The 12,345-nt window shown below is 37.2% G+C and overlaps 1 protein-coding gene across 1 annotated transcript; it reads left to right on the top strand.

The window, feature by feature from the left end:
* Nucleotides 1–5,553: 5,553 nt before the first annotated feature.
* Nucleotides 5,554–9,784, top strand: LOC145978753 (uncharacterized). Its single transcript, XM_083111563.1, has 3 exons — nucleotides 5,554–5,559; nucleotides 7,047–7,238; nucleotides 9,057–9,784. The coding sequence occupies exons 1-3, from the start codon at nucleotides 5,554–5,556 to the stop codon at nucleotides 9,459–9,461; spliced, it is 603 nt and encodes a 200-aa protein (XP_082967689.1). The 3' UTR covers nucleotides 9,462–9,784.
* The last annotated feature ends 2,561 nt before the right edge of the window (nucleotides 9,785–12,345 follow it).

A 12,345-nucleotide genomic window follows, 5' to 3' on the forward strand; every position in this document is an offset into this window, starting at 1 on the left:
ATAGATATGAAGAGCACGATTATTTTACAGCTATCGCCCTTTGAATTAGTACTTGTGCATTTTGTGTGTGAAAAATTGTGGTTTCTTACTTCGTCAGACACGGACGTGCAGAGAGAGAGAGAGAGAGAGAGAGAGAATTATTGACTGCACTGTTCTGCAAAATATTTAGCCTACGTATGCATTACGAGTACATGCACGTGAGAAAACCGGAAGTAGCCGGAAGGTTTCTTCCACCAATGGAGGAAACCAACCTACGGTTTCTTGTTTCATACGGATGGGAACTTTCAAGTAATGTAAATATATTGTATCTAAGATATTCACTTATTAAGTGGTTCCAGGATCATCTAGCACACACCACATCTTCATTGGAGGATCATTTTACGCATGCGTAGGTAGAAAATTCCACAGTCCCCATAAGGTGCTTACCTCAGTGGCGGAGCGGTTAGCACGATGCGCTACGACGTCAGGGGTCCTGGATTCGAATCCCGGACGGCCTTGGGTATGGGTTTTCTTAATCAATTTCGCCATATTATCACTCATCCTCATCTTCGCGATTTGTCGAAAGTAGCATAAAAGCGAAGAAAAAATAAACAAAATCAATCAAATCCCTTGAGATGGTCCGCGTCCAATATATTTTAACTTTAAGGGAGGAGGTCAAGGTTTTATTAATTTCTGTCATTAAAAACACAAAATGTAAAATAATGCTTTAGTGGGTGTGAGGTTAAGGAGCAATCAACTCATTTGTAAGGGGTAAGGTAAAGGTAAAGTTCCCCGTGCCATCGTGCCATGAAGGTAAATGTAGGAGATGTAGGGGTAAGGCCACATATTCTCTATCTCGGTCGCTTTGGAGGAGATGTGATCAGCACCACGTTCCAGGCTCCTTTATCCCCAGGGTTACCCCCAGGTAACCATTGATTTGAGGCTGGGTGAGCCCCAGAGCCGCTTTATACGGAGACAAGACTGGAAAAATGCCGACCTTAGATCACCCATCCCGGGAATCGAACCCGGGTCTCCCGCGTGAGAGTCAGGCGGTAAGAGGTAGTATTTGATTTTTCTTAAATTGATGAAGGATGATTTAAAGGGACGGTCTTATATTGTATGAGAGTGTCTACTACATTAAAAAGTTGATACCGCTCATATATTCACATCGGCAAGAAACAGGAACATTTCCAGGTATGTGAACTTCTAGTCTCACAATACCCACTGATATCCTCGGTCGTTTGAACCATTGCCACCTAATTCCCTATTCATGATTCTACCTACCATCGTTCATTGTACTCACATTCTCGGATTCTCGCTGAGAAATTCCAAATGCCTTTGTTCGTATGTGCAAATGCTGGAACTCCTGAAATATAGGTCACAAACAGTCTCCGGGGAGGTAAGGTGTGCATTGTTGTCTGAAGAGCGTAATAGATTACATCCGAAGGCACTGTTTGTGAAACAACGAAAGTTGTTCGTCAAGATCATGGAAGGGAGGCGGAATTCAAATCGCTTTTTGGTTGAAGATCCGCTAGGCTATTATAAATAACGTCATCGTCCCATCCAGATGCGTTACGCATTCGAAATACGGTGCGGCGAAGGTAGGTCAAGGTGAATGTAAATCACAGCGTACAGTGTAACGCTGGTACGCATTAAAGATGGAACTGCGCTTACGGTGTTATGGATATATTTGCCTTGCTAAACATGATAATGGAAATTCATATGGGATGTTTTTCCTTGCTTAAATGTCGCAATGACGTCAGAAAAATAAGTCTGGACGCAGAGAGCAAGAATTGCAATGTATAATTATTTTCTTTTGCTGTTTACGGTTCTTACAAGCATACAAGCTCAATTCTTGCTCTTATGTTTCGGGATAACACACGCTCCCTTCCTCAGACATTTACTTCTAGTTTGAAGAATATTACAGTTATAACAATGGAACGAATTTTACAAAATCATAAAGAAGCAGTTATACAGTGCATTTTGTAAATGATATTGCATTGTTTGTGCATAGCAATTCAAAGCCTAATCGTCGCCACTGCGTTAAATCATAAGATCGTACCCGCAGCTATCACCAACGCTCGAACAAACATCCCTCCAGCTAATTTTTTCCACTTCAAAAGCTGCCTATATAACTTGTAACAATATAGCTTGTTTCTATAATTATTATTTTGATATTATTTAATGTTTAATTACTCACACACAATTAATTTGCGTATAAATTTTTGGACTAATTCATTTGGTTCTTATGCAAAAATTAATAAATTAGAAGAAAGAAATCATCGACTTCGAATCATAATTGTGAGCATGTTTCTACTTCTTACCAATTAACATGCAAAGATACCTACCTACAAATGAACTGGAATATTATTCTTCCTCCACCACTTTTGCACATATGTCACGACGAAGAGGAGTAGTTTAAATTAGTGATCGAAAACAACAGAATAACCATTTTCAAGCCAAGTCTCGAACCCGGAATCTACGGTGATATGTTGAGCTGACCACTCAACACCCTAATCTACCGAGCAGTCATAGCAGGACACATTCTACAAATAGGGCTTATTTAAAATAATTCCATGAAATATCAGAAACATAGTGTTTCAATTTTTGTGCTGTGTATATCAAGATTATACATAAGTTTATTTACATTGTATTATAGTGCGTTCGAAGTTATATTTCTAGCGTGTCCAGTATCTGTGCCTTCCTTTCCTCTGCCTTCGTCAGAAATACTTTTAAAAAATCATTAACTTTTATGGTTAAAATGAAGGTAAAAGAAACTAAAGAAGGACTAAAATTAAATGGTATGACTCAGTTGTTAGCAAATGCAGATGATTTAGACTTATTAGGGGATGATATAAATACGATACAATTAAGAATAATGCTAAAATATTTTTCAAAACTGCTAAAGAGATAGGTTTGGAAGTTAACAAAGAGAAAACTAAATATATGCTTACAGGCTGAAACCAAGTGTTAGGTAATAATCAAAATCTATTATTGATAACAACTCGTTTGAACCAGTTTCCAAATTCAAATACTTAGGAGTAATATTAACAAATGAAAATTTTATTAAAGAGGAAATAAAAAGTAGGCTTAATTTAGGAAATGCATGTTACTTCTCTCTTCATAAACTTTTGCCTTCTCGTTTAATATCTAAGAAACTAAAAGTTAAAATATACAAAACATCAATTTTACCTGTAGTATCATATGGGTGTGAAACTTGGTCCCTTACATTGAAAGAGGAACATAAATTGAGAGTATTTGAAAATAAGATCCTTGGGAAAATCTTTTGACCTAAAAGGGATGAGGAGACAGGTGAATGGAGAAGGTTACATAATTTAGAACTACATAATTTGCATTCAGGTCCAGATATTATTAGAATAATTAAATCAAGAAGACTTAGGTGGGCAGGCCATGTGGCACGAATGGGAGAGGAAAGAGGAGTTTACAGGATTCTTGTTGGGAGACCTGAAGGTAAGAGACCTGTAGGAAGGCCAAGACGAAGATGGAGGGACAACGCTGAGATGGACCTAAAGGAAATCGGTAGGGGTGGAAAAAAGTATATAGATCTTGCTCAAGATAGGGAAAGATGGAAGGCCTGTGTTGCTGCAGCCATGAACCTTCGGGTTTAAGAATGCTAGAGAGTTAGTTAGTTAGTTAACTTTTATAAATTTTTATTAAAATTGGGTAGATGAGAATAAAAAAATATGAATTTCAATGGGTACAAAAACTGAAAAACTAATTAGTAATGTGATTTTTTTAAAAAAAAAAAACCTATTTGAAATAACCAAGACAGCTTGAATTGCACTTCTGTTCGAAACGAACAGTATTTACAATTAATCAAATCAAAAAAATGTTCAAATACTGAAAGCACTGTGTCACTCACATGTTTAGTAACGCAATTTAACTTGGTTATACCGTACATAATAGCAACAACCGAAAATGAAGCGTCTACTATTCACTTAGGAACCTTCCCAAATAGAAATGTTTGCAGCATATGTCGTGTGTGTAAGTGTGTGAACACCTCATATGTTGGTGTATTTTTCCATTACATTTCAACTTTACTAATAAGAGATATTACTTAGTCAATTATAATATGTTCATTATAATCTTGATTTATGGAATATGTTACACATCTACTTCGTCTCTGGGCTACTTCCGGTCATTTTTTAAATACTTTTTTTACATAACTTACTACATAGTATTGAAAAATTTTAAAAAATGGCTTTTCACTCAAGGTTACTCTGTGGAATATCAGATATCTTTGCATTCTTTGTACATTGCTTGAATGTGGATATAAGTGTGTGTATAATATTGTGCATGCAAAGTTCGGTACAAATTTTGTAGAAGTTTTGTAATTCAATTTTAAAATTTTATATGATGTATGAGTTATCTATGCATATTTTTGCTCTTTTTTCAGTATGTATGTGACTACGGTATTCTATTTGCCAATATTCTTAATACACATATATATTTTACCACTTCACATTTTATTATTTCTACTCATAAGAAACCTATAAGAAAACCTCCATTGTAAATAAGAAATGAAATGAATTGATCCATGGGAAAGTGGATCGACTCAACTACTATTGCACGTATCAACATCCGAATTACTTGTTACATCTTGATCCAGTGGTGTACGCAAAGGAGATGCTGATGGGGTTACAGCCCCCTCCGAAATTTTGAGAAAATCAACATTTTTATGTGCCTCTCCGATGGTGTAGTGATAACGTTGTCGCCTTGTAATCAAGGGGCCCCGGGTTTGATACCCGGTTGAGGAACATAGTGGTTCGGATCCCACTTCAATCTGTATGTCCGGTCCCGATTAGCCTAACTGTGAATAAAGTGAACTCAACATTTTGAAATGAAAGCAGTGAAGAACTCGGGAAAACTAGAGTGGTAGATGCAAAACCCCTTAAAATCACCCCCGATTGCCAGATTGAGTGTGCAAAGTTCAAGATATGGATATATATATTATTGCGTCGCAGCCTTTATGGATGTAGGCCCTCCCGAAAAACAATTACGCGTACGCCAGTGTCTTGGCCAACCCCAAAATATCAAAACGATTGGATATCCGTTTGGAAGTTAACATGAAATTCCCGACGTGATTTCTGCCCTATTAAACATCTTGTTTTTCCGTGGAGAACTTCGTTTGGAGAAGCATATTGATAAGTCGCTAGACAAAGAAAAGAAAATCTCAATCGATAGATGCAATGAAGCCATAAGAATTTATGTACGACCTCCCCGAAAGAATGATATTCACGGCAGAATCCACAATTGTGGGGCAGAATCATCGAGAAAGTTGTCGCACCGCAGACACCCTCTCACTCAAAACACACCCTGCTATGTTGTAAAATCCGAGTTCGTGTGCAGCATGACAACGGGACATGATCAAGGAGGCAAACCCTACGAGGAGCAGTCGATTCAATTCAAAACAACCAAAGTTACTCATCTGCCCTGATTCCTAGAATTCTTCTGGGGGGAAAGAAGGAGGGTAGTGAAAGTTCAGCTATATAAAGAGTAACAGAACAGTTCTATGGCAGACTTACGAGATCAGAGAAGACCAAGAATACAAAGATGAAGGTAAGTGAACGATAATATCTTACCATTAGTTCTTTCCATATATTCCTTTTTAAGGATCAATCTGAATTGGATACTATGCATTGTTTCTCTCAAAAGCTAAGCTGTATTGAAAATCTCGAAACAAAATTGTTTGTTTTCATATCTCAAGCTTTAAAAAAGATTAGTCTTTCCAATACAATACAGTTGATTATTTATAATTTAAAAAGAAAAAAAACTGGTGTAAGTACATATATGATTTGCAGTGTATTATTTTCGGAGGTCGTAAAGAGTTGACGTTAACACAATACAAGACACACAAAATAAAGAATTTTAAAATTTTATCGAGGGTTCTTTACATTTAAAACATTTATTTGGTTAACCCTAACTTTCGACGTCATTTTGACTTGCATTATTAAGAACAATGACTTTCGTTTGACAACGAAGTAAATGCGTTTGGAGTTGAACAACTTTGTTAAGGAATGGGTTATTTAATATACAGTAAACCCTCGTTAACACGAATCCCAAGGGACCGAAAAATCAAGAGTTCGTGTTAAATAAATTCGTGCTAACCGGGGACTCAAATTTTATTGTTGCAATACAGTTCTTTCTACACATTAACCATTTACAATACGTATTATGTATGTCATCATAGAAAACACTACTACAGTACTACGGTAATTAACGTTTAAGAAAAGTACTCGCAGATAATTTTCTGGTGAAGAATTCCTGTATATTGCGCTGTCGCAGGCGGGAACACAAATGCCTGGTAACTTCACGGCCAACTGTACCCATAGCTTCAACTAGCGGTCGATTTGTGACACACACAACTAAATTTGTTGGATAAATGCGTATAAGCTCATTGTTGACGCGATGATCGCGATTGTCGAGCAATTGCACCCAAGTTTTTATCTTGATGTTACTCGTACTGGCTATGTTTTAAAGAATAGAAAAACACATTTGAACACATTGTTGATCTGAATCTGTTTGTTGTAATACTGTATAAGTTGATTGTTGACAAGATGATAGAGATTGTTGAGCGATTTCTTGCATACCTAGCAGAGGAATGACAGAGGAAAAGCTTGAAAGTTCGTGTTAAATGAGATCTAATGACGCTACAGACTAAAAAACAGTTCGTAATTCGTGGTAACCGAAATTCGCGTTAACCGATAGAACTTTCTATAAGATATAACATCCCTGCCGGGACCAACATTTTGTTCATGTTAACCGAGTGTTCGTCTTAAGCGAGTTTGTGTACTAAGGATTCCTCGAACAATCACAATAACAAAGTAGCTTCATTCCCATTGCAAATCGCAAAACATTTGCGTATTTACACTATTATGTATATTTTGGAACTTGGTCCGAAAATTTTGGAATCGGTACATCAGCACGGGCTTGCCTGCCCCATTCACACCACACGAGACAACACAATACACAGTTTAGTGTCAAATTAAAATCAAAAGCCACAATGGACGCCGCCAACTTACTCGTATTGTATTTTTTGTTCCCAGAGCATAATCTTCGCAATTGTTTTGGGCGTGGCCTTTGCAGAGCCTCCTCCAGCATTCAGGACTCCAACTTTTGCAACACCAACCGCTGGGTCGAAAACCCTGGCTCTTATTGGCCAGCAGCACCAGACAGCACCTAGACTCAACTTCCCATCACCATCTCCTAGCTATGGAAGACCAGGACTCAATCAAGAGGTAAGACAATTCACTGCAGGGTCTCCGTAGTCCTTTGTTGGCGCTGTTACGGGGATGTAAGTGTAACACCTCGTATATCCACCGTTGGTTACGAATGGTAGGATGAAACCTAGCAGAAACGAATGGTAGGTGCTGCATGTACAGTATGTGTTCGCAGAAGTACCTCAGAATTCACATGAAAATCAGTGAAAAACCGAAGTCTGCCTGGTAAATACAGTAGAAGTTTCTTAAACGGATATAACACTCTTATAGATAGATATACACATATTTAAAGTTTATCGAGGGATTTGATCAAGACTTTTTGGAGCAAGATTTTCTTTCCCGAGTCTCCATTGCATTATAATTGTTCCACTACACTTTAAACAGTACATTTTCAGTTAAACCTTCTTCTCTCATCTTCCAATGTTTCCTTTTAATGATAATAATAGAACTGTGAACAAAGGACTTCTATTTTAATATTCAGCCACAGGAAATGTGTGCAAGTAGTGGCAACTACCATTCGGAAGTAGTGTTATTTCTGCAAGCAATGCAAATCGGATACCAAAGTTCGAAACATTGTACAGACACTTGGCTTATAAAGAGAGACATTTTTGTTTAGAAATAACTCAGTGAAGATATTTTTGCATTTAAGAGATAGACAAATTAGGAAAATTATGTGTAAAATGAATGCATACATTTTGGAAGCAATGTATTCATGCAATACTTCCAACCGCTAGAGAGCTAGGTAAGGTTTGAGATACGGGCCTCCCAGATGGCGCAATGGGGACGTGGTCATCTTTTTAATCAAGGAGTTCTGTGTTCGATACAGGCTGGAGGAACATAATGTTTCGGATCTCACTTTAAACTGTTGGTCCATTCGCAATTAGTCTATCCATCTGGGATCGAACCCATGACTCCTCGATTACAAGGCGACAGCGTTGTCACTACGTCATCAGAGAAGCCTCATAACTCATGTGAATGATAAAAGCCATCTTAGTTTCTGGCTATTTTCATAGAGTTTCGAGGAAGATACAATAATATTGTACTGTATATTGGGCATATTAATGTGTATTGTTTCTGTATCTGAGGAAAAGTTACAGGATAATGTAAAATAGGCTATAGATTAAATTATGTCTTGCTAGATATTACGAATAAAATATATGAATGAGTTAAAGTTTTCTGGTGTGTCGACACCTTTGTTCATTTTTGCACCCTTCAAAGTATACGAGGGGAAAAACCCTTATCTCAAAATCTTTACCTTAAAGTTGTATAAAAGTTTAACGTTGTAAAGTAAAGGGACCTGCACAGAACATACACAATGCAAACATGGTAGGCAGGCATTAAAACTTCCTCAGTAAAAGTGGAAAAGACCCGCTCTTCTCAAAAAGCTAAAAAATAATTGATAAAATACTGTCATCGTCTCCTAACATGGCGATAATACATAGTTGGGAAGCTTAAAATGTGTCCGATGAAATTAAAATCGACACATTCGAGAAGGATGTACCTTGCACTCAAAACAACGTTACAGGCACGGGACAGCGGAGGGTACAGAATTTGAAGCAAATGACGATGACGTTGTGTTTGACCACTGTGTCCAATACGAAGCCGAGTTAAAATTGATTATTCTCGACTGGAGAACAGATTTCCTATCGATATGGAGCAAGTGTGTTCCGGAAATATTTCCAGAACTCACATGGTCGAAATTCCGAGATATCTTAATCAAAGCTTTGGCTATGATTTAAGACAGGAATGGAAACTTAGTAAATTAGGAAGCTAAATCGAGCAAGTTTGAAGTTCTCTGTACCTCAATGATATTACAGTTAGTTTATTTCATTGCAGGAGCCAGCTCGCTACGAGTTCTCTTATGAAGTAAACGATGACCAGACTGGAACCAACTTCGGCCACACCGAGAACCGCGATGGTGACAATGCAAGAGGAACCTACTTCGCCTTGTTGCCAGACGGTCGCCTCCAGAGGGTGACATACACCGTTGACCAGGTGGGAGGATACCAGGCGCAGGTGAACTATGAGCAAACAGGACACTACCCGACCCCAGCCACCCCTACTTACGGACGCTCAGGGGGTAACTTCGGTTCATCCAACGTACCCAACAGCTTTGGTTCAACCAACGTACCAAACAGCTTTGGTTCATCCAACGTAGCAGGCAGCTTCGGTTCATCCAACTTACAAAGCAACAACAAGCCAGCACAACCCTTTCACCCTCAAGCCGAAAAATTCAGCTAATCCCTAACTTGACGCGATTGAATCCATTGCTGTCAGTATGCACGAAAAACATTTTGAACTGATTATGGTCAATTTCTAAAAGAGCTTTACACGGTGTGCATGGTTTGAACCAAGCGTTATCTTCTACTTATTAACACAATGAGAAAAATGTAGACAAAACATTCACTGGAATTTCCATAAATGAAATATCTGGTACTTACCTTCAGCAGTACATGGACGGTGAATGAAACATCTAAGCAGCACTACTGGGTAACACCAATGTCGATCGGCATCTGAAAATACCAATTCAAATTAAATTCATATCCAAGGAAATAAGTTTACATTATTGCCATTGCAAAAAGCAATCGATTATTGTATTTCATCTGAAAATGAAACTAGCTTTCAATTTGCACTAGTAAAAATATCAACACACATTGTCTTACTAGAATTACAGTTCTTGGCTTGTCTTCTTGATATGTATGTATAAATATTTATGTACGCTTTCCTGTGTTATTTTGTGTGGGTGTATTTGATATATTAAAGAAAATAAAGTATATATTGCAAGCAAGAAATTGAAATCTGATTGTCCCCAAACCGGTTCTATGCAAAATAAAATTACAACTTTAGATTTAATGTTCGTGCAATATATTTAACCATAAAGAATTGGGTTATTTTGCAAATTTAAAGCCTTTCTAATTTACGTAGAGGCGATGTTAGTATAAATTTAACAACGGTCATACTTATCATTATTTGGGAATCAAATTTACCCTTAAATTCTCTCTCTCTAAATTGAAAATTCTTGATAATTCTCTAGAACAAGCTTCGAGATCCTCATACTGCAATCTAAAAAAAATTGGCGTTTTCCTTTCTTCTGCAAGAACGTCAACGTGTAACCGTTTGACTGCAGAAGCATAATCTTATGTAACATATAAAACATCATTTGTGATGATAATGTTTGAATTTTGTTCATCGCTGTAATCTGGAACAAATTAGTACCGCTTAAGCACAAGAAAATGTGTTACTGGTATCTACAAATAATGTAAAGCATTCCATACATAAATATTTACAGAATGTTTATCCTGTTTTCAATTAACACAATTCTTCAACAACTCGTCCAGCACTTACGTCTTTTCAGTCACTGTATCCGAAAGATTATTTCAACCTCAATATTTGTGTAAGAATAATTTCAAATTCCACGATACCACTACCAACTTACCAATAATATGTATTCTTAATACTACACTATCAAAAAAAAACAAAAAAAACGGTGAAACTGGAAAAATCACTGCAAGTGTTCACTCTCCTTGTTCAACCAAATGAAATTCTGATTTTACCTCAGGGAACTTCGTACATATTTCTTACGGTTTGCACTACATGCCTCTTTAATTGCAATATTGGTTTTAAATATTTTATTGTTTAAAGAAGATTTGTTGAAAATATACTTCAAGTAACGTTACTTGTTTTGCCAATAGCTATTTTCCATCATTTTTACATCAACTGTCCAAACTAAACATTCCACTATGGGTGGCTACACAATCAATTTCTTCCTAACATTCTTTGGCTGCAACTAACTATGCACAAAGGCTTTCCTGATATAATTCACTATAACTTACCATTTTCTCTAGACTTACAATGGCCTATCATAAATTTCCATGAACGTAACAGAAAATCTAAATGAATATAAATTTTGTTTCTTAACGTCATCTTTCTGTCACTTTTGGCTAATCGCGACGATGGGGATGAGTGATGAAATGGTGAAATTGATGAAAGGACACTCACAAAGAATACCATTGTCCAGGCAGGGACCCGAACCCGGGAACTTCGGTGACTAGATCGAAAGTCCACCACTTAATAAGCAAGCATTTGTTTTATATTGTTTAATAGATATCAAGTTTAAAAATTCAGAGAAATTAATTTAACATCAAAATATTATGCATGCATGCATATCTGTGAACATATTTCATATCGTACATCACTTTCAGATATTGTCTTTATTGCTTATTATTGATCAGCATTTAAGATACACTTCTGCTTTCACATTTTGTGGAGTATCTACAGATTACTCAGATTAAAAATGGATTAAAGATACACATAATATGCGATAAGGAACAGGAAACAGCTATGGAGAAAACCGGAAGTCTAAAATCGATATATTATGTCAATATCGTGAATCGATACTGATGATTGAAGCTGACATTTATATTATTTATGGCAAACCGACGATAACTTACGAGGACCACTGGACGCTTCTAAATAATATTCTCGTGAAGCTGGAAATGTAAAGTGCAATTTTGCGAAAGCAGAACAATTCTGAGTCCCCTAGTAGTTTTGTGAGACATAGCGACAATCACTTTAATTTAGATAACGTTACCTAGAGACTGTTCCTGTGTCTGGTGTTGAATATCTGCATTTTGCAACATTGTCGTTTCACCACATTACATTCCAATACTATAGTAACTTTGGCGCCAGTTCGTCATTGCGCACAAAGAACTAAAAATGTCACATTGGATTTGATTTTTTATTATTTAGCATTGTTTTTCTGTCACTTCTGGTTAATCGCTAAGATGAGGATGAGTTGTGATTTGATGAAATTGATGTACAAACAGCACCAATGTCTAGACGAGGATTCGAACCTGGGACCCCTGGCATTTTAACTTGCTGCGTTAATCACTTCGCCACAAAGGTCGGCAATTTCACTTTCGAGATAGGCCGGGATTCCGTCTCACAGGCATACGATTCGATCCCCGAGACGGGCGATCTCAAATGGTAATTTTTTACAGTCTGTCCCTGCATAAGATGCCAGGAGCGTGGTGCTGATAACGTCACCTCTAGCATAGCCAATATCGAGTGTGCAGTTTGTTATCCCAGGTTCTATTTCAAAATTCAATCCAAATCTCGGAAACAA

This window comes from Lepisma saccharinum, chromosome 25, assembly GCF_977018435.1.
Source record: "Lepisma saccharinum chromosome 25, izLepSacc3.1, whole genome shotgun sequence".
Taxonomy (NCBI): Eukaryota; Metazoa; Arthropoda; class Insecta; order Zygentoma; family Lepismatidae; genus Lepisma; species Lepisma saccharinum.

Coding starts and splice junctions, on each gene's coding strand:
- LOC145978753 (XM_083111563.1), top strand. Junction 7,239..9,056: donor GACCAGGACTCAATCAAGAG/GTAAGACAATTC, acceptor ATTTCATTGCAG/GAGCCAGCTCGCTACGAGTT.